The sequence below is a fragment of the Carcharhinus amblyrhynchos genome, chromosome 25 (assembly GCF_965287045.1).
Source record: "Carcharhinus amblyrhynchos chromosome 25, sCarAmb.v2.hapA, whole genome shotgun sequence".
Lineage (NCBI taxonomy): Eukaryota > Metazoa > Chordata > Chondrichthyes > Carcharhiniformes > Carcharhinidae > Carcharhinus > Carcharhinus amblyrhynchos.
This window is the reverse complement of record NC_137348.1, coordinates 129,776-154,761: the sequence shown is the minus strand read 5'-3', so window position 1 is coordinate 154,761 and position 24,986 is coordinate 129,776. Positions and strand designations below refer to the sequence as shown.

The following is a 24,986-nucleotide window of genomic DNA, read 5'->3' as shown; positions in this document are numbered from 1 at the left end:
TGGGTAAGTTGTTGGAAGGTACTTAGAGATGCAAGGACTGATTAGGGACAGTCAGCACGACTTTGTGAATGGGAAATTGTCTCTCAAATTTGAGTTTTTTTGAAGGGGTAACCAAGAAGGTAGATGAGGGCAGTGCAGTTGATGTTGTCTACATGGACTTTAGCAAGGCCTTTGACAAGGTACTGCATGGTAGATTGTTGCATAAGGTTAAATCTCTCAGGATCGAGGGTGAGTTAGCTAAATAGATACAAAAGTGGCTTGATGACAGAAGCCAGAAGGTGGTTGTAGAGAGTTGTTTTTAAAACTGGAGGCCTGTGACCAGTGCTGTGTCCACCATTATTTGTCATTTATATTTATGATTTGGATGAGAATATAGGAGGCATGGTTAATAAGTTTACAAATGATACCAAGATTGGTGACATAGTGGACAGTGAATAAGGTTATCTCTGATTGCAATGGGATCTTGATAACTTGGGCCGATGGGCTGATGAATGGCAGATGGAGTTAAATTTGGATAAATGCAAGGTGATGCATTTTGGTAGATCAAATCAGGGCAGAACTTATTCAGTTAATAGGGCGTTGGGGACAGTTACAAAACAAAGAGCTCACGGGATGCACGTTGAAAGTGCAGTGGAGGTGGACTGAGTGGTGACGAAGGCATTCAGCATGCTTAGTTTCATTGGTCAGGACAGTTGGGATGTCTTGTTGAAGTTGTACAAGACATTGCTAAGGCCACTCTCAGAATACTGTGTGCAGTTCTGGTCACCCATTATAAAAGGGATATTATTAAACTAGAAAGAGTGCAGAAAAGATTTACTAAGGACTTGATGGTTTGAGTTATAAGGAGAAGCTAGATAGACTGGGATTTTTTTTCCTCTGGACCGTAGAAGGCTGAGGGGTGATCTTATAGGTGCCTATAAAATAATGAGGGCCACGGATAGCTAGATAATCAATATCTTTTCCCAAAGGTTGAGCAAAGCCTCATGCAAAGCCTAAAACTAGAGAGCATAGGTTTAAGGGGAGAGATACAAAAGGGTCCACAGGGGCACTTTTTTTCAGTGTGGTGAGTGTCTGGAACAAGCTGCCAGAGGTGGGTATAATTTTATCTTTTAAAAAGCATTTAGATAGTTACATGGGTACAGAGGGATAATCGTTAAGACAGTTAAGATGGGTATAGAGGGATAATAGCCAAATGTGGGCAATTGGGACTAGCTTTGTGTTTTTAAAAAAAGGGTGGCATGGACAAGTTGGGCCGAATGGCCTGTTTCCATGCTGTAAACCTCTGACTCTGACGGTATGCCAGCAGCCCTTCTCCTCCTTTTCATTCTTTTAATATGAGGAAATCATTGTGACAACGGTCTTATTTTGCAGGTATGATGGAGATCCTCCCTGATCGTTGTGTTGCGATCGCAAAGAAAGAGCTGATGTATGCTGGCACAGTGGGGTTGGTGTGCTGGCTTGCTGGCATTATCTTCATCAACCGGCAGAAAAAAACTGATGCCAAAAGCGTGATGACTGAGGCTGCTCAGACCATGCTGAAAGAGAATGTGAGTAAATAAGATCACTGGTTAAAGCCTCTGAACCTGTATTAATCTTCCTGATTCTGAATGTATGGTGAGAGCCGATACAAGCAAAATGAACCTGTTTCAAATTAAAATTGCGCAGTTAGTATCCAATGAACAATTTACAGATGTGAAGTAAATCTTTGGACTTCAGCTAGGTCATCAGCACAACGAATGCTGCAGAATAAATTCTAAATCACTGATTTGCAGCCATAGAAACTCAAAACAGACAAAAGGAACCATTCAGTTTAAAACTGTTTTTTGCTTATGTTTGCAATTTGTTTGACTGCAATGTCATTGATAGGAGTAGGCCACTCAGCCCACCCTGCCATCCAACCAGATAGGGCTGATCTACTACAACACCATCTTCCCTCACTCTCCTTGTATCCCACCCTCTAACTGAAGGACTTCCTCCTTAACTCAGTCTTAATGGCTTATCCTTATTGTGAAACTGTGCCCTCTTGTTCTAGGCCCCTCCACTGGAGAACACACTTTCCTACATCTGTCTTGTGAGAACCTTGTAAACTTTAGTAAGATTACAGTGATATCCAAATTACATTATTCAATGATATTCTAACCATGCCATGTGTTCTCCACTTATCTTTTCACCCATTCCCATACTGTTCCTTCTCCATTCTTTCCTTATCTCTAGACTCAAACCCAGTTAAGGGCAGTGTTTATATTTTTTCCTTTATTCTCCCATGGGGTATGGGTTTCACTGGCAAGACCAAAATTTTATTGCCTATTTCAGAGGGCAGTTAAGAGTCACGTTGCTCTGGGTCTAGAAATACGTCGGCCTGTAGTAAATTAGATGGATTTTTAGGACAACGATGATAGTTTCATAGATAATATTGCTGAGGCGAGCTTTCTGTGCCAGATTTTTATTAATTCAATTCAAATTTCATCAGCTCCCATGAAATCTTGTCACCAGAGCATTTGCTTGGGTCGCTGGATTACTAGTCCAATAAAATTACTACTCTGTATTGCCTTCCTCATCTCTTGGATGAGGGGAATTTAAAGTTCCCAAGTACTTACAGGCATTTAACCCGCTCAGCTGCCTCTTATCCTCCTTTATCTAGTTATAAAGATATCCTGCTTCTTTTAACCATGCATGTTTATTGAGTTCCTCTTCTGCGTCTATGCTAATCATCTCAGCCCACTCAATGTGGTATTGTTTTTAATTTTTTTATTGGATGAGGGCCTTGCTGGCTCGGCCTATGTTTTAATTGCCCTTGAGAAGTTAGTGGCAAGCTGCCTTCTTGAAGCGCTGCAGTCTGGTGTAGGTACACTCACAGGGCTGTTAAGGAGAGAATTCCAGGATTTGATTTAGTGACAGTGAAGGAATGGCAATATGTTTCCAAGTCAGGATGATGAATAACTTCGAGGGGAAACCTTCAGGTGGTGATTGATGTTCTGTTGTGTTTGCTGCCCTTATCCTTTTTAGTGGCAGTGGTCGTGGGTTTGGAAGGTAAGAATAAGAACATAAGAAATAGGAGCAGGAGTAGGCCATCTAGCCCTTCGAGCCTGCCCCTCCATTCAATAAGATCATGGCTGATCTGAAGTGGCTCAGTTCCACTTTCCCGCTTTCTCCCCTTAACCCTTAATCCCCTTGCCTACCAAAAACCTTTCTACCCATGTCTTAAATATATTTAGCGAGGTAGCCTCCACCACTTCAACGGGCAGAGAATTCCAGAGATTCACCACCCTTTGAGTGAAGAAGTTTCTCCTCAACTCTGTTCTAAACTGCACCCCCCCCCCTTATCTTGAGGCTGTGCCCTCTAGTCCTGCTGTCCTTTCTGTGCGGGAAGAACCTCTCCACCTCTACCCTATCCATCCCCTTCATTATCTTATATGTCTTGATGAGATCCCCCCGTCATCCTTCTAAACTCTAATGAGTACAAGCCCAGTCTATTCAGCCTCTCGTCATAGCTCAACCCCCTCAACTCCAGTATCAGCCTAGTGAACCTCCTCTGCACTCCCTCCAAGGCCAAAATATCCTTGCGCAAGTGCGGCGACCAAAACTGCACACAGTACTCGAGCTGCGGCCTCACCAGTGCCCTGTATAGTTGCAGCAAGACCACCTACTTTTATATTCTATCCCCCTCGCTATGAAGGCCATCATCCCATTTGCCTTCCTGATCACCTGCTGCATCTGTAGGCTGGGTTTTTGCGACTCATGCACAAGGGCCCCCAGGTCCTTCTGCACCGTAGCATGCTTTTCGCCCTGTAAGTAGTAGTCCTTCCTACTATTATTCCTACCAAAGTGGATAACCTCACACTTGCCAACATTATATTCCATCTGCCAGGTCCTCGCCCACTCGTTCAGCCTATCTAGATCCCTCTGCAGACTTTCCACACCCTCTGCACAATTTGCCGTTCCACTTATCTTTGTGTCATCGGCAAATTTCGACACCTTACACTCGGCTCCCTCCTCCAGATCGTCTATGTAAATGGTAAATCGCTGAGGCCCCCACTATTTACTGAGGTGCGGCCTAAGGAGCCTTGGTGGGTTCCTGCAGTGCATCTTGTAGATGCTACACAGTGCTATCACTGTGCATCAGTCATGGAGGGAGTGAATATTTAAGGTGGTGGACAGAGTGTCAATCAAGTAGGTTACTTTGGTGTAACGCTTCTTCAGTGTCATAGCCTTTACAGACCAGAAGGAGACCATTCATCCCATTGAGACCGTGTCAGCCCTCTTTTAAGGAATCATTCCCATGCTCTATCCCTGTAGTCCCGCAAGTTTATTTCCCTCAAGTTCCCATCTAATTTTCTTTTCAATTATTTATTTTCTCAGCTTCCATCGGTCTCCTAGACAGTGTGTTCCAGGTCTGCATTTAAAAAGCTATTCTTCCTATTCTTTCTTCATCTGTTGCCCAAAACCTAGCACTTAAATCCTTAGGTCATTGTACCAGTTGCTAATGGGAACAGTTTTCTTTGTCTACTTTATCTAAGCATTTCATAATCTTGTACACCTCTATCAAATCTCCTTTGGTTCAAAGAGAATAGAATCATAAAATCCCTATAGTACAGAAGAGGCTATTCGACCCATTGATTCTGCTTTGACTCCCTGACAGAGTACCTTACCCATGTCCTATTCCTGTATCTCCACACATTTCCTATCTATCTAACCTACACATCTTGGGACACTATGGGCCAATTTAAATCCCCCATAACTACGGCCGTCCCATTCCTAACGCGCAAATAAGTGCGGCGTGCAGGAATGGGACGGCCGTAGTTATGGGGGATTTCAATCTACATATAGATTGGTCGACCCATGTTGGACGCAGTGGGCTCGAGGAGGAGTTCTTGGAATGCTGTCGGGATAGTTTCCTGGAACAGTGTGTGTTGGAGCCGACGAGGGAGCGAGCTATCTTGGATCTGGTGTTATGTAATGAGGCGGGTAGAATTAGGGACCTTGCGGTGAAGGATCCTCTTGGGGAGAGTGATCATTGTATGGTGGAGTTTCTGGTGCAGATGGAGGAGGAGAAAGTGGGTTCCCGGACACGCGTCCTTTGTTTGAACAGAGGGGAGTACGGTAGGATGAGAGAAGAATTGGTGAATGTGGACTGGGGGAGCGCATTGGAAGGTAGGTCTGCTGAGGAGCAGTGGAGGATCTTTAAGGAGATCTTTCTTGGTGCTCAGCGGAAATTTATTCCGATGGTCAAAAAGGACAGTAGGAGGCGAGGTAATAAGCCGTGGATAACGAAGGAGGTGAAGGAAAGTGTTAAAGTAAAAGCGGAGGCGTTTAGAGTAGCTAAGAGTAGTGGGCGAGAAGAGGATTGGGAGAGGTTTAAATGTCAACAAAGATTGACAAAGAAGTTGATAAAGAAGGGTAGGAGAAACTATGAAGCTTGGCTAGCGCTTAATATAAAAAAGGATAGCAAGAGTTTTTATAAATATATAAAAAGGAAGAGGCTGGCTAGGGTGAACGTTGGTCCCTTAGAGGATGAGAAGGGGGACTTAGTGGTAGGGGATGGGGATATGGCTGAGGTCTTGAATAACTTTTTTTTGTTTCTGTCTTCACGGAGGAGGACGTGAATAATTTGCTGGGTGTTAGAGATGGAAAGGTGGTAGGACTGGAGGGTCTTAATGACATTACTGTTACTAGAGAGGCGGTGCTCGACAGACTGGAGGGGCTGATTGTAGACAAGTCGCCAGGACCGGATGGAATGCATCCGAGGGTTCTGAAAGAAATGGCGGAGGTGATAGTGGATGCCTTGGTGGTTATTTTCCAGACGTCGCTGGATTCCGGGGAAGTGCCGGAAGATTGGAAAATGGCTAATGTTACGCCGTTGTTTAAGAAGGGTGCCAGGCAAAAGGCAGGGAATTATAGGCCGGTTAGTTTAATGTCTGTTGTCATAAAATGTTAGAATCCGTCATCAAGGAGGAAATAGCGAGGCATCTTGAGAGGAATTGCTTGATAGAGCAGACGCAGCACGGTTTCGTTAAGGGGAAGTTGTGTCTGACAAATTTACTGGAGTTCTATGATGATGTGTCTAGGGCGGTGGATAGAGGAGAGCCGGTGGATGTGGTCTTTCTTGATTTTCAGAAGGCGTTTGACAAGTTACTTCAAGAGGTTATTGCAGAAGGTCAGGGGACATAGAGTTGGGGGTAGGGTGTTAGCGTGGATAGAGGATTGGTTGTCAAATAGGAGGCAGAGAGTGGGGGTCAATGGGTGCTATTCAGATTGGCGGATGGTGGCTAGTGGAGTGCCCCAGGGGTCGGTGTTGGGGCCTCAGCTATTTACCATTTATATAGATGATCTGGAGGAGGTAACCGAGTGTAGGGTGTCGAAATTTGCTGATGACACCAAGATTGGTGGAACGGCAAATTGTGTGGAAGGTGTAGAGAGTCTACAGAAGGATCTAGATAGGCTGGGCGAATGGGCCAGGAAACGGCAAATGGAATTTAATGTTGGCAAGTGCGAGGTCGTCCACTTTGGTAGGAATAATGGTAGGAAGGATTATTACTTGCGTGGCGAAAAACTGCAGCAGGCGACAGTGCAGAGGGACCTCAGGGTCCTTGTGCGTGAGTCACAAAAACCCAGCCTGCAGGTGCAGCAGGTGGTCAGGAAGGCGAATGGGATGCTGGCCTTCATAGCGAGGGGGATTGAATATAAAAGTAGGGAGGTCTTGCTGCAGCTGTATAGGGCATTGGTGAGGCCGCAGCTGGAGTACTGTGTGCAGTTTTGGGCGCCGTACTTACGCGAGGATATTTTGGCCTTGGAGGGAGTGCAGAGGAGGTTTACTAGGCTGATGCCGGATTTGAGGGGGTTGAGCTATGAGGAGAAGCTGAATAAATTAGGCTTGTACTCGTTAGAGTTTAGAAGAATGAGGGGAGATCTCATTGAGACGTATAAGATGATGAATGGGATGGATAGGATAGAGGTGGAGAGGCTCTTCCCGCTCAGAAAGGACAGTAGGACTAGGGGGCACAGCCTCAAGATAAAGGGGGGGGGCGGTTTAGAACGGAGTTGAGGAGGAACTTCTTCACTCAAAGGGTGGTGAATCTCTGGAATTCTCTGCCCGTTGAAGTGGTGGAGGCTGCCTCGCTAAATATATTTAAGACGCGGGTTGATGGGTTTTTGATAAGAGAGGGGATTAAGGGTTATGGGGAGAGGGCGGGAATGTGGAACTGAGCCACGACAGATCAGCCATGATCTTATTGAATGGCGGGGCAGGCTCGAGGGGCTAGATGGCCTACTCCTGCTCCTATTTCTTATGTTCAATTTAGCATGGCCAGTCCACCTAACCTGAACATCTTTGGACTGTGTGGAGAAAGTGGAGCACCTGGAGGAAATCCACACAGACACAGAGAATGTGCAAATCCCAAACAGTCATCTGAGACCGGAGTCAAACCTGGATCCCTGGTGCTCTGAGACAGCAGTGCTAACCACCATGCCACCCCAATAACCCCAGCATCTTTAATCAAACCTTGTAACTAAAATTCTGCGTCCCTGGATCTGTATCAGTAAGTCTGCTCTTTGCCCTCTCAAGGACCCTCAAATCTTTCAAAAGTATGGTGACCGGAACTGGATACTGTGCTGTAGTACTCTAGGCTCTGGCCTATCCAGAGCTTAAAGTTTCAGTATAACTTCCCTGCATTTATAATTGGTATCTTTGTTTATGAATCCCAAGTTCCCATTTGCTTTGCTAATTACTCTGTCAGTGTTATACTGTCTTCAACAGACTTGTGCACATTTACGCCTAGGTCCTTCTGTTCCTGCACACTCTTTAGAATACGTGCCTCTGCCAAAATGCATCACTTCACATTTGTGTTAAATTCCATCTGTTGCCTGTAAATCTGTTGTCCTACCAACTTGTTTGGTCTGTTTCAAATGACTTTGCCACACCTAATGTAGAAAAGTGAAACTTTTACCTTTCAATTCTATTCCTTTAGAAATACACTCTAATTGTTTGTTAACCTAGTCATTTGTCCATCTCTACCCCAGGTGTCTCTGTTTTTCTTGCGCCATTTATATATTGTACAAGTAAGACTTGGCCTCCTTATTCTTCAAACAAAAGTATACTAGTGTTCATTTATTTATATTGAAATTCACTTGTCATTGGAAGCTTATTCTACGGGTTTTTTTCATCTTTCTGTACTTTATTCCAGGTTCTGCTGAATTAATTACAATTTCCAATTTGATATCAGTTACAAATTTTAAATTTGTGCTTCCAAATGCCAAGTCCAATTTTTTTCTGGCTCTGATCGATATGTAATACCACGCCACTTACCCTTAACTTCCTAATGTTTTATTGCCTGCTTACCACCCATTCTGCTACTTGTTTCTAACTCCACATGTTCTGACCATAGACCTGAAGACAAATTGGAGGGATATGAGGAAAGAGCAGCAAGTGAGACTAATTGCTTTTTGAAAGTGCTGATGCTGTCTGAGTAGGTCACAACAACTTCTGTGTTGTGATGTATTGATCTGTGGAGGTGGTGGCAGTAACGTCACGGTAAATGTTATTTGACTAGTAATCCAGAGGTCCAAACAAATACCTGAGTTCAAACCCCACCATGGCAGCTGGGGAAATTAACATTCAATTAATAAAAAAACTTGTTTTATTGATAATTATTTCACTAGATTGTTGTAAAAATCCATTGTGTTCATTAATGTCCTTCAGGGAAGGTAATCTGTTCTTACCTGTATGGTCTACATGTGACTTCAGACCTACAGCCATAAGAAAATAAGAACATAAGAAATAGGAGCAGGAGTAGGCCATCTAGCCCTTCGAGCCTGCTCCGCAGTTCAATAAGATCATGGCTGATCTGAAGTTCATCAGTTCCACTTTCCCGCTTTCTCCCCATAACCCTTAATTCCCCTGTCTGTCAAAAACCTATCTACCCGTGACTTAAATATATTCAGCAAGGTAGCCTCCACCACTTCAACGGGCAGAGAATTCCAGAGATTCACCACCCTTTGAGTGAAGAAGTTCCTCCTCAACTCCGATCTAAACTGCACCCTCCACCCCGCGCCCCCCCCCCCCCCCCCCAATCTTGAGGCTGTGTCTTCTAGTCCTGCTATCCTTTCTAAGCAGGAAGAATCTCTCTACCTCTACCCTATCCATCCCCTTCATTATCTTATACATCTCTGTAAGATCCCCCTCGGCCTTCTAAACTCTGAGTACAGACCCAGTCTATTTAGTCTGTCTTCGTAGGCCAACCCCCTCATCTCCGGTATCAGCCTAGTGAACCTCCTCTGCACTCCCTCCAAGGCCAATATATCCTTGCGCAAGTGCAGCGACCAAAACTGCACACAGTACTCCAGCTGCGGCCTCACCAGTGCCCTGTACAGTTGCAGCAAGACCTCCCTGCTTTTATATTCAATCCCCCTCGCTATAAAGGCCAACATTCCGTTCACTTTCTTGATCACCTGCTGTACCTGCAGACTGGGTTTTTGTGATTCGTGCACAAGGACCCCCAGGTCCCTCTGCACCGTAGCATGCTGCAGCTTTTCGCCTTTTAAATAATAATTCCTCCTACTATTATTTCTGCCAAAGTGGATAACCTCACACTTGCTGACATTATACTCCATCTGCCAGGTCCTCGCCCGCTCGAGGCAGCTTGCAGTAGTCAGAGCTAAGTGATCCCGCACTAACAGATCAGATGAAAGTAGTGCAATCCTGCCACATCCAGTTGTGAATGGGGGTGGGCAGTTAAACAGCTCACCAGAGGCTGAGACTCTTAAGAAAAAAATTACTAGCTTCAGTAGAAGAGCCTAGCTCATCAGAGTGTATGACCAGGTTGAAGCATTCTGTTATCTTTAGGCAGAATGCCAAGTGGATGATCCACCTCTGCCTCCTCCCGGGTTCTCCACCATAATAGATTCTATTCACTGCAAGAAATCATAGAGAGGCCTTGGGGACGAATGACCATAATACGGTAGAATTCTTTAAGGTGGACAGTGAGGTAGATGATTCTGAGATTAGGATCCTGAATTTCAGTAAAGAGACCTATGATGGTATAAGGCATGAATTGGCCATGATGGACTGGAAAACATTACTGAAAGGAAAAACATGGACGGACAATGGCAGGCATTTAAAGAATGAATAGCTAAACTCCCGAAGTTGTTTGTTCCTGTTTGTCACAAGAGTGGTAAGGGAATTGTGGCCAAACCATGGCTTAAAAGGGAAATTAGAGAGAGCATCAGATTCCAGCAAGAAGCGCACAAATTGGCAAGAGAAAACAATAGACCTGAGGATTGGGAGTGGTTTAAATTTGGCAAAGGAGGGCCAAGGGATTGATTAAGAAGGGGAAAATAGAGTATGAAAGTAAGGTACCGAGGAACATAACTGACTAAATGTTTCTATAGATATGTAAAGAGAAAAGGCTTGACGGAAATGAATGTAGGTGCCTTATAGCCAGAAATGAGAGAATTCATAACAGGGAATAAAGAAATGGCTGAGAAATTACCAGAAGTGCTGAGAGAAACTATTCAGAGGGTGCAGAGGAGATTTACAAGGGTGTTGCCTGGATTGGGAGGCATGCCTTATGAAGATAGGTTGAGGGAGCTAGGTCTCTTCTCCCTGGGGAGATGAAGGTTGAGAGGCGACCTGATAGAGGTTTATAAAATGTTGAGAGGAATAGATAGGGTGGATTCTCGGAGGCTATTTCCCTGGGTTGAAATGGTCGCTACGGGAGGACACAGGTTTAAGGTGCTGGGAAGCAAGTACAGAGGAGATGTTAGGGGTAAGTTTTTCACTCAGAGGGTGGTGAGTGAGTGGAATCGGCTGCTGTCGGTGATGGAAGAGGCAAACTCGCTGTGGTCTTTTAAAAGACTTCTGGATGAGTCTATGGGATCTAATGGCATTGGAAGTTACAGATAGTTCTATGGCTTGGTAGGTATGGATGTGATCGGCGCAACTTGTGGGCCAAAGGGCCTGTTTGTGCTGTAGTGTTCTATGTTCTAAACATGTTTTAGTGAGGAGCTGAAGGAAATCAGCATCAGTAGAGAAATGGTTTTGGGGAAATTGACGGGTTCCCATACAAAGAGAGGGAGATCGGTCCATCCTGCCGTTTCATTTAAATATGGATAGAATATCCACATCCTCCATCCTGATCCCGTAATGTTAGTTATAAGCCCGCGTACCCAACCCCATGTGTGCATTATATATCCCTTTAATAACCAAGAGTCCCTCTAAGTCCGTTTCTGTTTTTAGTCCCATTTCAGAAGATGTGGGGAGCCAGTCTCCCCTTCACAGTTTGCGCAGGAAACGCCATCCTGTAGAGAGTCTCACAGCGTCTGATCCCCAGTCCATGTCAGCCCACCCGCAGCCTGGATCTTTGATTCTATTTGGTATTCCAGGTCTCTTGAGGGGTATGTAGACAGTGTGCTTTAGCATGGTTTTCCCCATGTTGACCTGATCGACTGTCTGGTGGCTGGCAGAGGTCCCTTGGTCTGAAATCCAGGGGTCTGGTTTACTAATCTATTCGCTTGTCCCCCTGCAGGGATCTGGATGTATTGTCCCCTCCATGTGGACCATTAGTGCCTCCCAAGTCCCCATAGACTGACCAGTGGAAGTATGAATCTGGGGAGAAAAGGGTAACGTTGTTCTCACCAGTGGGGGAAGTTTAGATCTGTTTAAGTTATTTATGCAGTTTTAATTGCATACAGTGTTTCCACCTCAACGAACCTTTCATATCTACTAAGGCACATGTGTCCCCCGAAACAATCGTGTTGTGGCGTCCTACCCACTGGGGCTGCAGACCTGCTCACTCAGGAAGAACTTTGACCATTACCATATCCCTGCCTTGGGGTTCTGGGTTTGGATACTTCTCTTTCCCAGCCCCTGATTCTCTGCCCTCCCCTTTTTAAAGTGTACAGCCAGATGCCAGAGGAAATTGAACACCCTGTCCCTTGCATTATAGACCCCTGTGCTTTCGGTCACTACATCCTTGGGAAGCGCCATTGCTCTCCCAGTCATTAGTTCAAAGGGTGTCAATCCCGTGTCTCTAGCTGGGTTGTTTGTATTTTCGTTAGTATAGCGGGCGAGACTTTTACCCAAGCCTGTCCTGTCTCCAATAGGGCTTTCGTCAGACTGTTTTGAAGAGTCCTGTTTGTCCTTTCTATCATTCCTGAAGACTGCGGGTGGTATGGGACATGGAATCGCTGTTTGATTCCCAACAGAGCACAAGCCTGCTTCGTTACTCTCCCTGTAAAATGGGTGCTCTGGTCTGGGTCTTAGTGTAGTGGGACCCCCCACTGTGGGATTACTTCCTCTGCTAATACTCTAGCCACTGTTCCGGCCAAACAGTCCCTCCAGGGGAATGTCTCCATTCACTGGTCTATTACCACCAGGCAGTACCTTTTGCTCTGGGATTGCGGAAGCGGTCTGGTGAAGTCTTATCTGCAACTGTTCCCATGGCCCGTGTGGTCTGGGCTCATACCTCACCTTTATTTTGGAGGCCTTCCCAGGCTCACACTGGGCGCACGCTACACATTACTGGCAGTGTCTGGCTATCTCTCTCCCCATGCCCTTCCTTCTAAACTATAACTTGTGGATATCATTGCCTGTTCTCATGGAAGTTCTGTTGCTTTGATTATTGTTGAGGACACAGTACCAGATCCTTCCGGAATGCTTTGGATAAGGTGCCACACAAAGTTAATTCACAAGGTTAGATCACATGGGATTAGGGGTATTTTGATAGCTTGGATAGGTGACTGGCTGATGGACAGAAGACAGAGTTGGGATAAATCGTTTTTTTTCTGGATGCCAGGAAGTAACTAGTGGGGTGCCACAGGGTTCAGTCCTCGGGGCACCAGCTATTTACAATCTATATTAACCACTTCGATACAAATTTGCAGGTGATGCAAAAATAGGTGGGACAGTAAGTGGCAATGAGGAAATAAGAACCTTACAAATGGATATAGATAGATTAGGAGGGTGGGCCAAAAGATGGCACATCGAATTTAACATGGATAAGTGTGAGCTTGTGTATTTTGGTGGGAAAAATGGGAAGGTGACTTATTATCTAAATGGGGAGAGACTTTGGGAAGCTCCAGTGCAGAGGGATCTGGGTGTCCTCGTTCATGAGTCACAGAAAACTAACATGAAGGTACAGCAGATAATAAAGAAAACAAATGGAATGTTGGCATTTATAGCTGAAGAACTAGAATAGGAAGGTAAGGAACTATTGTTGCAACTATACAAGACATTGGTGAGGCTGCAGCTGGAGAATTGTGCACAGTTTTGGTCCCCTTTATTTGAGGAAAGATGTAGTGGCATTGGAGGCAGTTCACAGGAGGTTCACTAGATTGATTCCAGAGATGAGGAGTTTGTCGTATGAAGAGAGATCGAACAGTTTAGGCCGATACTGTCTGGAATGTAGAAGAATGAAGGGAGATCAAACTGAGGTTTACAAGATGATAAAAGGTCTGGATAAAATAGACAAGGGGCAGCTGCTTCGTCTTGTAGGGCATTCTAGGATGAGAGGTCATAGTCTTAGGATAAGGGGTAGCAAATTAGAAACACAGTTGAGGAGAAACTACTTCTCCCAAAGGGTTGTGAATCTGTGGAATTTGCTACCCCAAAGTGCGGTGGATGCTGGGACAGTGAGTAAATTTAAGGAGGAGTTAGACAAATTTTTAATTGGTAATGGGTTAAAGGGTTATGGGGATGAGGAGCATATCAGCCATGATCGAATGGCAGAGCAGGCTCAATGGGCCTAATGGCCTAACTCTGTTCCTACGTCTTATGAACTTGGCAGATAGGAAGCAAAGAGTTGGCATAAATGGATCTTTTTCTGATTGGCAGTCAGAGACTCGTGGGGTTCTGCAGGGATCTGTGCTGGGACCCCAACTGTTCACATTGTATATTAATGACTTGGAAGAGGGAACTGAATGTATTATCTCCAAATTTGCAGATGATACAAAGTTGGGTGAGAGGGTGAGCTGTGAGGAGGATGCAGAGATGTTTCAGTGTGATTTGGACAGACTGAGTGAGCATCTGCATGGCAGATGCAGTATAATGTGGTTAAATGTGAGGTTATCCACTTTAATAATCTGTCGCCTTATTATTGCTATCACTTTGGGTGTAAATTGCGAGAGGGGGTTACTCAATGAAACCTTGGAGTCCTTGTGAAAGTCGCTGAAAGTAAGCGTGCAGGTACAGCAGGCAGTAAAGAAGGCAAATAGTATGTTAAACTTCATAGCGAGAAGATTTGAGGATAGGGATATTTTGCTGCAATTGTCTTGGGCATTGGTGACGCCACACCTGGAGTATTGTGTGCAGTTTTGGTATCCTTATCTAAGGAAGAATATCCTTGCTATAGAGGGAGTATAGTGAAGGCTGATTCCTGGGATGGCAGGTCTGTCATATGAGGAGAGACTAAGTTGGTGAGGGTTATATTTATTGAAATTTAGAAGAGTGAGAGGGGATCTCATAGAAATTTACAAAATCTAACAGGATTAGACAGGATAGATCCAAAAAGAATGTTCCCAATGGTGGGGGATCCAGAACTAGTGGGTCATAGTTTGAGGGTAAGGGATAAATCTTTTTGAACTGAAGTGAGGATTTTTTCACCCAGAAAGTGGGTGAATCTGTGGCATTCACTACCACAGAATCTAGTTATGGAGTCAGAGGTTTACAGCAAGGAAACAAGACCTTTGGCCCAACTTGTCTATGCTGCCCAGTTTTTAACCATGAAGCTGAGTTGAGGCCAAAATGTGAGTTCAAGATGAAATTAGATTTCGCTCTAGGTGATAAAGGGATGGAGGGATATTTGGCGGGGGGACCAGAATATTGCATTTGATGATCAGCTACGATCAGATAAATTGCGGAGTGGATTTGAAGGGCTGAATGGCCTACTTCTGCTTTTACTTTATGTAATCCTGACAGTGCAGAAGGAGGCCTTTTGGCCCATTAGGACTGTACAACTCTGACAAGAGTATCTTACCAAGGCCAGATTCAATGATTGAGAGTCTTACAAATTTTTGACAGAAGAATCTTTATGGTTTTGAAAGTCACACAGACCATGACTGGATCAGCCACGATTCTATTGAATGGTGCAGCAGGCTCGAGGTGGGGCCGAGTTGCCTCTGTTCCTGCTCCTAACTCTGATGATCCTATGTTGCTTCTCAAACTTCCATAAGGTCACCCTTCAGTTTTCTCTTTTCTAAGGCAGGTTCCCCAGACTGTTTAGCCTTTCCTGAGCTGTTAAACATTCTCGGGTGAATCATTGTTGCATCTTCTCCCAGTACAGCAGGGTGGCATGGTGGTGCACTGGTTAGCACTGCAGCCTCACAGCGCCAGGGACCCAGGCTCAATTCCTGGCTTGGGTCACTGTTTGTGTGGAGTTTGCACGTTCTCCCTGTATCTGCGTGGGTTCTGTCTGGGTACTCCGGTTTCCTCCGACAGTCCAAAAAGATGTGCTGGTTAGGTGCATTGACCCGAACAAGTGCCAGAGTTTGGCGACTAGGGGATTTTCACAGTGACTTCATTGCAGTGTTAATGTAAGCCTACTTGTAACTAATAAATAAACAAATGAGAAATAGCGGGTCTTCAGGCTGGCATAGTGCAGGTAGAACCAGCCTTATTACAATTGCCAGTCAGGGTAGCCCTGGTGTCCTGGGTGCTCAGCTAGCTGCTCTGCCCCTGTCGAATACTCTCTGCTTCAAAACCTTCCCAAAACCCTTCCTTCGAATATCTGATGAATCTTTGCTGTTTTCTATTTGCCTGTGGACCTCGGGGTCCTTGTGCATGAGTCGCAAAAACCCAGCTTGCAGGTGGTCAGGAAGGCGAATGGGATGCTGGCCTTCATAGCGAGGGGGATTGAATATAAAAGTAGGGAGGTCTGGCTGCAGCTGTATAGGGCATTGGTGAGGCCGCAGCTGGAGTACTGTGTGCAGTTTTGGGCGCCGCACCTGCGCAAAGATATTTTGGCCTTGGAGGGAGTGCAGAGGAGGTTTACTAGGCTGATACCGGAGTTGAGGAGGTTGAGCTATGAGGAGAGGCTGAATAAACTGGGCTTGTACTCGTTAGAGTTTAGAAGAATGAGGGGAGATCTCATTGAGACGTATAAGATGATGAATGGGATGGACAGGATAGAGGTGGAGAGACTCTTCCCGCTCAGAAAGGACAGTAGGACTAGGGGGCACAGCCTCAAGATAAAAGGGGGGCGGTTTAGAACGGAGTTGAGGAGGAACTTCTTCACTCAAAGGGTGGTGAATCTCTGGAATTCTCTGCCCGTTGAAGTGGTGGAGGCGGCCTCGCTAAATATTTTTAAGACGCGGGTTGATGGGTTTTTGATAAGAGAGGGGATTAAGGGTTATGGGGAGAAAGCGGGAAAGTGGAACTGAGCAGCGACAGATCAGCCATGATCTTATTGAATGGCGGGGCAGGCTCGAAGGGCTAGATGGCCTGCTCCTATTTCTTATGTTCTTATGGTAAAGTATTTTTTGCTGTTCGAGGAGAGCTGTCCCTAGTTGTGTCTTGAATATATTCAAATTGAGATTTTCTGGCAGAATTTCCAGGTCATAACACAAGTAAAATATTGCGGATGCGGGAAATATTTGGATAGAATTTGGAGAGGTGAACTCGCTGGGGTCTTTTAAAAGACTTCTGGATGAGTATATGGGGTTTTATGGGATTGGGGGTTACAGATAGGTGTTGATGTGATCGGCGCAACTCGTGGGCCGAAGGGCCTGTTTGTGCTGTAGTGTTCTATGTTCTAGAATAAAACTGCCAACATTTTAGGCTGCTGATTTTTTTTTGCCAGACCGGACCATGAAGAGGTAACGATTGATGCCGTACACTAGGAGCTTAACGTAAATTTAAAGCAAGTGTTTTTGAGTGCTATTTGGTAATAAACCTCAAACTGAGGTTATGCTTTGACTTTTAGCTTAACCATGTTCTGTATTGATATTTCCTCTGTTTCCCTCCAGATCAGATTGTGGGTGTTTCCAGAAGGGACCAGAAATCATGATGGCAACATGCTGCCTTTTAAGCGAGGAGCTTTCCACTTGGCCGTGCAGGCACAGGTAAAATCAGTTCCGATGTGGGAAATATGCTAACAGAGAGGTGGGGTTCCATTGGGGTTTGGAATGTGGGGTTCCTGGAGTTAGATTGTGTAGAAAACAAAGAATTTTCGCTTTGGCATTTAGTGGTCCAAATGTGTTCTCTGTGCAATAAATTCTGATTGTGTTGCCATATTTCACTTTCTTAGCCACGATTATGCAATATATTCTCATTGTTTAACTCTAATATCCTGGTGTCGTTCAGTGTGCTGCCTTCTACAGTAATGTACCTTTCTTGATTGATGTGTTATCATGTTCACAGCTTATTGTGTCTCCAAGCTTGATGTCAGTGATGTTATTTGAAAACTTAGATAAATAACTTTCTCCTAAGAACAGTACAGCACAGGAACAAACCCTTCGGCCCTCCAAGCCTGTGCCGCTCATGCGTCCAACTAGACCATTTGTTTGTATCCCTCTATTCCCAGTCTGTTCATGTGGCTATCTAGATAAGTCTTAAATGATCCCAGCGTGTCCGCCTCAACCACCTTGCTTGGCAGTGCATTCCAGGCCCCCACCACCCTCTGTGTAAAATACGTCCCCCTGACGTGTGTTGAACCTTGGCCCCCTCACCTTGAACCTGTGACCCCTTGTATTTGTCACCTCCGACCTGGGATAAAGCTTCCCACTGTTCACCCTATCTATGCCCTTCATAATTTTATACACCTCTATTAGGTCACCCCTCATCCTCCATCTTTCCAGGGAGAACAAGCCCAGTTTACCCAATCTCTCTTCATAGCTAAGACCCTCCATACCAGGCAACATCCTAGTAAACCTTTTCTGTACTCTCTCCAAAGCCTCCCCGTCCTTCTGATAGTGTGGCAACCAGAACTGGTCTCAGTATTGCAAATGTGGCCTATATAGCTGCAATAACATATGCCAACTTTATACTCTATGCCTGGCCAATAAAGAAAAGCATGCCATATGCCGCCTTCACCACTCCCTCTCCACCTGTGCTGCCACCTTTTAAGGATCTGTGGAATTGCACACCCAGTTCCCTCTGTGTGTCTGTACTCCTGATGGTTCTGCTGTTTATTGTATAGCTCCCCCCTACATTAGATCTACTGAAATGCATCACTTTGCAATTATCTGGATGAAATTCCATCTGCTATTTCTCTGCCCAATTTTCCAGCCCATCTCTATCCTGCTGTATTCTGTGACAATGTTCATCACTATCCGCAACTCCAGCAATCTTTGTGTTGTCCGCAAACTTACTGATCACACCAGTTACATCATCTTCCAAATCACTTATGTATATCACAAACAGCAGAGGTCCCAGTACAGAGCCCTGCGGAACACCACTAGTTACAGACCTCCAACCGGAAAAAGACCCCTCCACTGCTACCCTCTGTCTTCTTTGGCCAAGCCAGTTCTCCACCCATCTAGCTAGCTCACCTTTTATCCCGTGAGATTTAACCTTTTGCACCAGCCTGCCATGAGGGACCTTGTCAAACGCTTGGATAAAATCCATATAGACGAGATCCACGGCCCTTCCCTCATCAATCGTCTTTGTCACCTCCTCAAAAAACTCAACCAAATTTGTGAGGCATGACCTCCCTTGTACAAAACCATGTTGTCTATCACTAATGAGATTATTCTGTTCTAAATATGCTTATATCCTACCTCCTAAGAATCTTATCCAACAATTTCCCTACCACGGATGTCAAGCTCACCGGCCTATAATCACCTGGGTCATCCTTGCTACCCTTCTTAAATAACGGGACCACATTTGCTGTCCTCCAATTCTCTGGGGCCCCACCTGTGTCCAGTGAAGAGACACAGATTTATGTTAGAGGCCCAGTAATTTCATCTCTTTGCTCCCTGAGCAGTCTAGGATAGATGCCATCAGGCCCTGGGGATTTGTCTGTCTTCATGTTCCCTAAAAAAAACCTGACACTTCCTTCCTTATAATTGAGATTTTTTTCTAATGGGTCAACACATCTCTCTGAGACATTACCAGTCAACATCTGCCTCTCCTTTGTGAATACTGATGCAAAATATTCTTTTAGGATTTCACCTACTTTCTTGGGTTCTAAGCATAATTCCCCTCCTTTGTCCCTGAGCGGTCCATTTTTTTTCCCCTGACAATCCTCTTGTTCCTAACGTGTGTATAAAATGCCCTGGGATTCTCCTTAATCCTGTCTGCCAAAGACATTTCATGACCCCTTTTTGCCTTTCTAACTCCCTGTTTGAGTTCTTTTCTACTTTCGCTGTATTCCTCCAGTGCTCCATCTGTTTTTAACAGCCTGGACCTTACGTATGCCTCTTTTTTTTTTCTTTTTGATCAGACCCATAATTTCACTGGTTATCCATGGCTCTTGAATCCTACCTTTCCTATCCTTTCTTTTTTACAGGCACGTGCCTGTCCTGCAGCCCTATCAACTGCTCCTTTAAAAGACTCCCACGTGCCAGATGTGGATTTACCCTCGAACAGCCTCTCCCAATCAACAGCCACCAAATTCTGCCTAATCCAGCTATAGTTAGCCTTCCCCCAAATCAGCACCTTACCCATTGACAGCACTCATCTTTTTCCATTACTATCCTAAAATTTACAGAATTGTGGTCACTATTTGCCACATGTTCCCCTACTGAAACTTTGACCTGACCGGGCTCATTCACCAGTACTAGGCTCAGTATAGCCCCCTCTCTTGTTGGATTATCAACATATTGTTCCAAAGAACCTTCCTGTATGCGTTTTGCAAATTCCAGACACCTAGCCCTAAGCGATTTCCAGTCTATACATATATACGTATAGAATATATATATTCCTTCATTGAAAGGTGAAAAGTGAGGCCCAATACAGATCCTGAGGAACATACTGATATCCCGCACATCAGAATATGTTCTCATCTTCCCAGCTGTCTCTGAATCACATCAGTTTCAACTTAAAGGCCAATAAAAAACTGGTCAAAACCATGGAGAAAGGGGAACTGTTTGTGGTCAAAAGTACAGAAGAATAACTCTTTACCAACCTAATTTTTGTATGAAGGTTGGAGAGCTGTGCAAAGTCCTAAATGTGCAAAAGTCATCTGCTTTGGATGGTAAAAATGACAGGAATTGCATTTATACAGGATGTCACAAAGCTGGTCAGAGTCTAAAAAATGACAGCTAATTTGTCCGCAGCAAGATCCCACAAACAGTAGTATGTGTGAGGCCAGATAATGTTTAGAACTATTTGATTGGGCATAAATATTGGCCAGAACTCCAGCAAGAATTCCCCACTCTTCAAATTGTACCATGTGAATGGGAAGCTGGAGGCCTCAGGTTGACATTTCATCTGAAAGGCGCTGCCCCTTGACACTGCAGCCCACCTGTGCAGTCACAACCTCCACCCCCAACCCTCTGTCTTGTGGCCCACCCATGCTTCGGCACTGAAATGTAGCCAAAAAACTTGGCTGAGCTTTAAGTTGGGCTTCGAGCCAAGACAGTGAGACGCAGCTCAGGTTCCAGACCCACAGTCTGTGTTTAAAAAGACAAAGTGAGGAAAAGAGGGAGATGTAGGGTCAGCTCTCTTTTCTGCCTTTAACTGAAAGTATTTGACTAGAAGGAAAGATGTTCAAAGCTCCTGAAAGTCTGTTTGTTTGAGATTATGGAGCAATGTTGAGACCTGATTATCTTTTTCATTATACACTAACATCTTTCTATTTAGAATCAGTGTTACTCGGATTTGGTCTTCCTAATGTCACCTCCGTCTTTTTCCCGTTCTGATGAGAGTTTGCATCTGAAATGTTACCATCTTTTCACCCACACTGAAGAATTTGCTGTCAGTTCCAGAATCTTTTATTTATATGTTTCAGATTTGACATTTGCTTACTTTATTTTGGCTGTGGGTACCAAACTTCAGGGAAGTTGGATACCTGGTTCCAGGAGCAGAGGAAGCAATAGTCCAGTCAACATTGATTATTGAACTGTTTAATTACATCTACTGTTTTCAGGTTCCAATTATCCCAGTGGTGTTCTCCTCTTACAATGACTTCTACAACAGAGCAGAGAAAAGGTTTACCTCTGGTATGTATCTGAACTTTGTCAACCCTTCAACACACATCATTTTTGCATCCGTTTGAATTGTGGCATTAATGTGTTTTAACTCTTGTTTCTCGACTTTTACTTAACTTCTCAAAGGACTGATTCAGTTCCCTTAACGCATCTTCAGAGCTGCTGTATTTGAAAGCTGGGTTCCCCTGCTCATCAGCTCTTCAATTAATCTGATTTTCAGAGAATATTAGAATCCTACAGTGCAGAAGGAGGTCATTTGGCCCATCAAGCCTGCGCTTTCTGCAATCCCACCCAGGCCCTATGTCCGTAACCCCACTTATTTACCCTGCAAATTCCCCTGATATTAAGAGGCAATTTAGCATGGCCAATCCACCTAACCCCCACATCTTTAGACTGTGAGGAAACCCTCGCAGACACAGGGAGAACGTGCAGATTCCACACAAACAGTGACCTGAGTCCAGAATTGAACCCAGGTTCCTGATGCTGAGGCAGCAGTACTAACCACTGTACCACCCCAGGTCCCTGGCACTGTGAGGTAGCAGTGCTAACCACTGCACCAACGTGCTGTCCATAATTACAACCAAGCTCAAACACTTGAGTTTGGTCTTTGAAGTGTTTAGAAATGTGTGGCTGATTTACTAAAATCTTTCTCAACATACAGAAGTAATTGTGTAAACTTAATGATCTGGAATATGTTGCCTGACAAGGCAGTGGAAGCAGATTCAATAATGAAGAAAAAATTTGAAGGGAAAAGAAACATTGCAGGACATGAGGGAGGAGCAGGGGAGTGAATTAATTTCATGATGCTTTGAAAGGACAAGTACAAAAGGCGAGATGGCTGTCTCCATTCACATTGTGCCACCCCACTCCAGAAAAGAAAACTACCCATTCTGAGCTGCATTAAACAGCACAGACTGGAAAGAATTGTGTAACTTCCACTCCCAGCTTTTGTTGGGGTTGAACGGAGATTATATTAAACCGTGGCACCCTCCAAACTGTATACGGGGGCAGCAAAACTCTCCTATCCCAATGTGATGTGACTTCTCTTTATTTCCAGGTAAGTGTACAGTTCAGGTTCTTCCTCCTTTGGAAACTCGTGGTCTGACCACAGACGATGTACCAGAGCTAACAGAGAGAGTGCGAAATCTGCTAATGGCCACCTGGAATGAAATCTCTGCTCCTATCCTCAAAGTGAGTGGAGCCAAATGAAATCACTGTTCACTGATCTGTTGGAGTGTTTGCGTCAGTGATGTTTGTGCTGGCGTCTACACTGATGCTTCAGATTGTGTAATTTAAGATTTACACTAAATGGATTTTCATGAAACATTAGGAATTCCTCACTGATCAACAAGATGCTGTCACTTGCTCCATGTGGTAGTCTCTTGCTGGACAGCTTGGGCAGGAGATCCCAACCAATGGATTTGGCCTGAGGTGGGATCTCTTGCTTGTAAGTAATAGGAAGAAGGCAGATGCTCTGAACTGATTTAACTGCTGTCAGTTCTACTGGCCAGGTTCTCCCACACTCAGGCTGCTATTCGTTCATCATCTGAATACAGTTGTCATTCTGTTGTGTCCATTAAAAAAAATTTCAGAACCAGAGATTAATCATAAGTCAACTTGTAGATTGAGGGACTAGACAGAAAACTCTTGCTGCCATTTGCAATTGTGCATCGTGACGTCTGCTAATAAAGTAACACTCTGCAATGATTGGCTCCATCAGTCAGACTTCAAAACATAAGGATTTTTGTTTTAGCACTAGATGAGTTTTGTGTGGCGACAGAGGCCATTAACACATTCCGCATCCTTTCCTGAGCAGGCCTCAATTCCCTTTCCTGTTTCATTTGCTGCTTATCCAGGGAATTAGTGTTGTACCTACCTTGCTGTAAGTGGGGCAGAGTTATTGCTCCAGTCCGCACTTGCCTTGATCCTATCAATATTGATCAAGTGCTTTCATTCAAATGTATTCAATTTTTGAGTTAGCTATAATGTATTTTTTGAGGTGAAGATGTCTTAAGCTTCGCAGGAGGCAATTTCCCACCATTGAGGTAGTTGCTGTTTGCATTCCTGATGAGCTAAAGTCACATTGAGTTTCAGTACCAGGGTCAGGACCTGATGTAAATTCCTCAGTATTTCCAACAGACTAAATGTACAGAACTTAACCTGCTGTAAACATGTGCAAATCTGACTGTACAACATTTATGGCACTAGAAATGAACACTGCCCTCTCTCCAACCTAGCAACAGACCAAATAATGTGGAGGCCACCAGGTCTGAAATGGCAATTCCCAGATATCAGTGTTTAGGGCCACGAGTATATGTTTTGCAGCTTACTTTGCCGTATTGCTTTTGAATGTCTGTTTCCGCACCATTTGTAATCATCTGGGTAAAATATTAAATGCTGCATGGAAATGTAATTTGCATTGCTTTGGGCTTTTATGTGAGAATAATTGATTCTTTTTAAAGTTGTTATTTTCAATCAACTTTTGAATAAATATTTAGCTACCATTTCATCTCTAGCATCTCTCTTCCCCATTAACTATTCAGTTTTTGTCTTAATTCTGTGACTGTGGATTTATGAACAATAAAATCATTTGGACAATGATATTTCAAGAGTTGGGAGTAATTACAAAACATTTAGAAGGATGTTATCAAAGATTGTCTGAAATGTTGCCATTCTTGATGTAAAATAAAAGAGCAGCAGTGTTTGAAAATGATATTGTGCTTTCTTTGCCCTATTGCAGCAACACTGTCTCTTGCACATACTTGAATTGACACTGAACTGGGTCAAATTCTATACACACTGGTAGCCAATTCACACCTTGTTTGCATTAAATATTTGGGAGGTAGAGGAGCTATAAATCCCTCTCACTTACATCAGTAGGTGTTCACTGATCCCACAGAAAGGGGACTGTGGTTACACATCAAACACTTTTTTTTTCTTTGGGTTATAATGGGAAGTGAGAATTGTTTTGAAGAACTCTTTTGAAGAGTTGGGCGGAAAGCCTCAACAACAATATCAAGGTTATTTGTTGAAATGCTTGACTTGAATTTGGCCTCCTGGACATGGTATTTCTTTTGGGTTCAATGGAAGCGATGAGAATAAAGGCAAAGTGTGTTTAACTTGTTGAGACTTTTTTACTTTTTCTAGTAGAATTATTTACGTATTTGTGTCCAACTTTTGGCTTCTTGCAATAAGAAACAAGTAACTTTAGAAATAAGGATGTGTCTGCTCCTCTAGTTAAAATTGTAGTCGACCTTCATTCTCAACTTTTCCTTCCTGCTTTATTCCCAAAAGTCTGTCAGTCTGTTTTAAGAATACTTAATGACTGAAAATCTGTAATGTCATGAGACAATTCCAAAGATCACAACTAATGTTCCCGCTTTTTTCTTCCAATATATTACTCTGTCTCTCTGTCCGAGTCTTGGAAATGGTTTGTGAGTAATTGTTGCGCCAGCACTGATCCTTATAGCATTCCACTGGTCACAGCCTACCCACCTGAAAATGTCCCACTCATCTCTACTCTCTGCTTCCTGTTTGTTTACCAATCCACTACCCATGCTAATCATACCACCCCACAACTTACTGAGCCCTTATCTTGTGTATTAATCTTTTTGGTTAATGTTCTAGTGAGCTGCGTAACAAGGGACAATGAGGGAAATGAAAATAAAAATAAATAGTGAGGGCAAGGAATCAAATTTTAGAAGATGTGGTATACCAAGGAATAGAGATAAAGGTATTAATATGGGAACCAATAGACCATGACAAGAAGGGGAATAAATCAGCACGAGGCTAGAGAATGCAAAAATATGACAAAACTCTGTATCTGAATACACATTATGTCCCAACAAAATGGGTGAACTGAGCAGAAACTGAAGTAGCTAAGTGTGATCTGATAGGCATGACTATAG

The 24,986-nt window shown here is 44.1% G+C and overlaps 1 protein-coding gene across 1 annotated transcript in view; it reads left to right on the top strand.

Annotated features, from left to right (window-relative positions):
* agpat2 (1-acylglycerol-3-phosphate O-acyltransferase 2 (lysophosphatidic acid acyltransferase, beta)) overlaps window positions 1–23,788 on the top strand; it is a 54,563-nt gene extending 30,775 nt beyond the window's left edge. The window contains exons 3-6 of the mRNA XM_080212220.1: window positions 1,372–1,547; window positions 16,954–17,049; window positions 21,018–21,090; window positions 22,136–23,788. Of these exons, the coding sequence (XP_080068346.1) occupies window positions 1,372–1,547; window positions 16,954–17,049; window positions 21,018–21,090; window positions 22,136–22,287 (497 nt within the window). The 3' untranslated portion in view covers window positions 22,288–23,788. The remainder of the gene's footprint in view (window positions 1–1,371; window positions 1,548–16,953; window positions 17,050–21,017; window positions 21,091–22,135) is intronic.
* The last annotated feature ends 1,198 nt before the right edge of the window (window positions 23,789–24,986 follow it).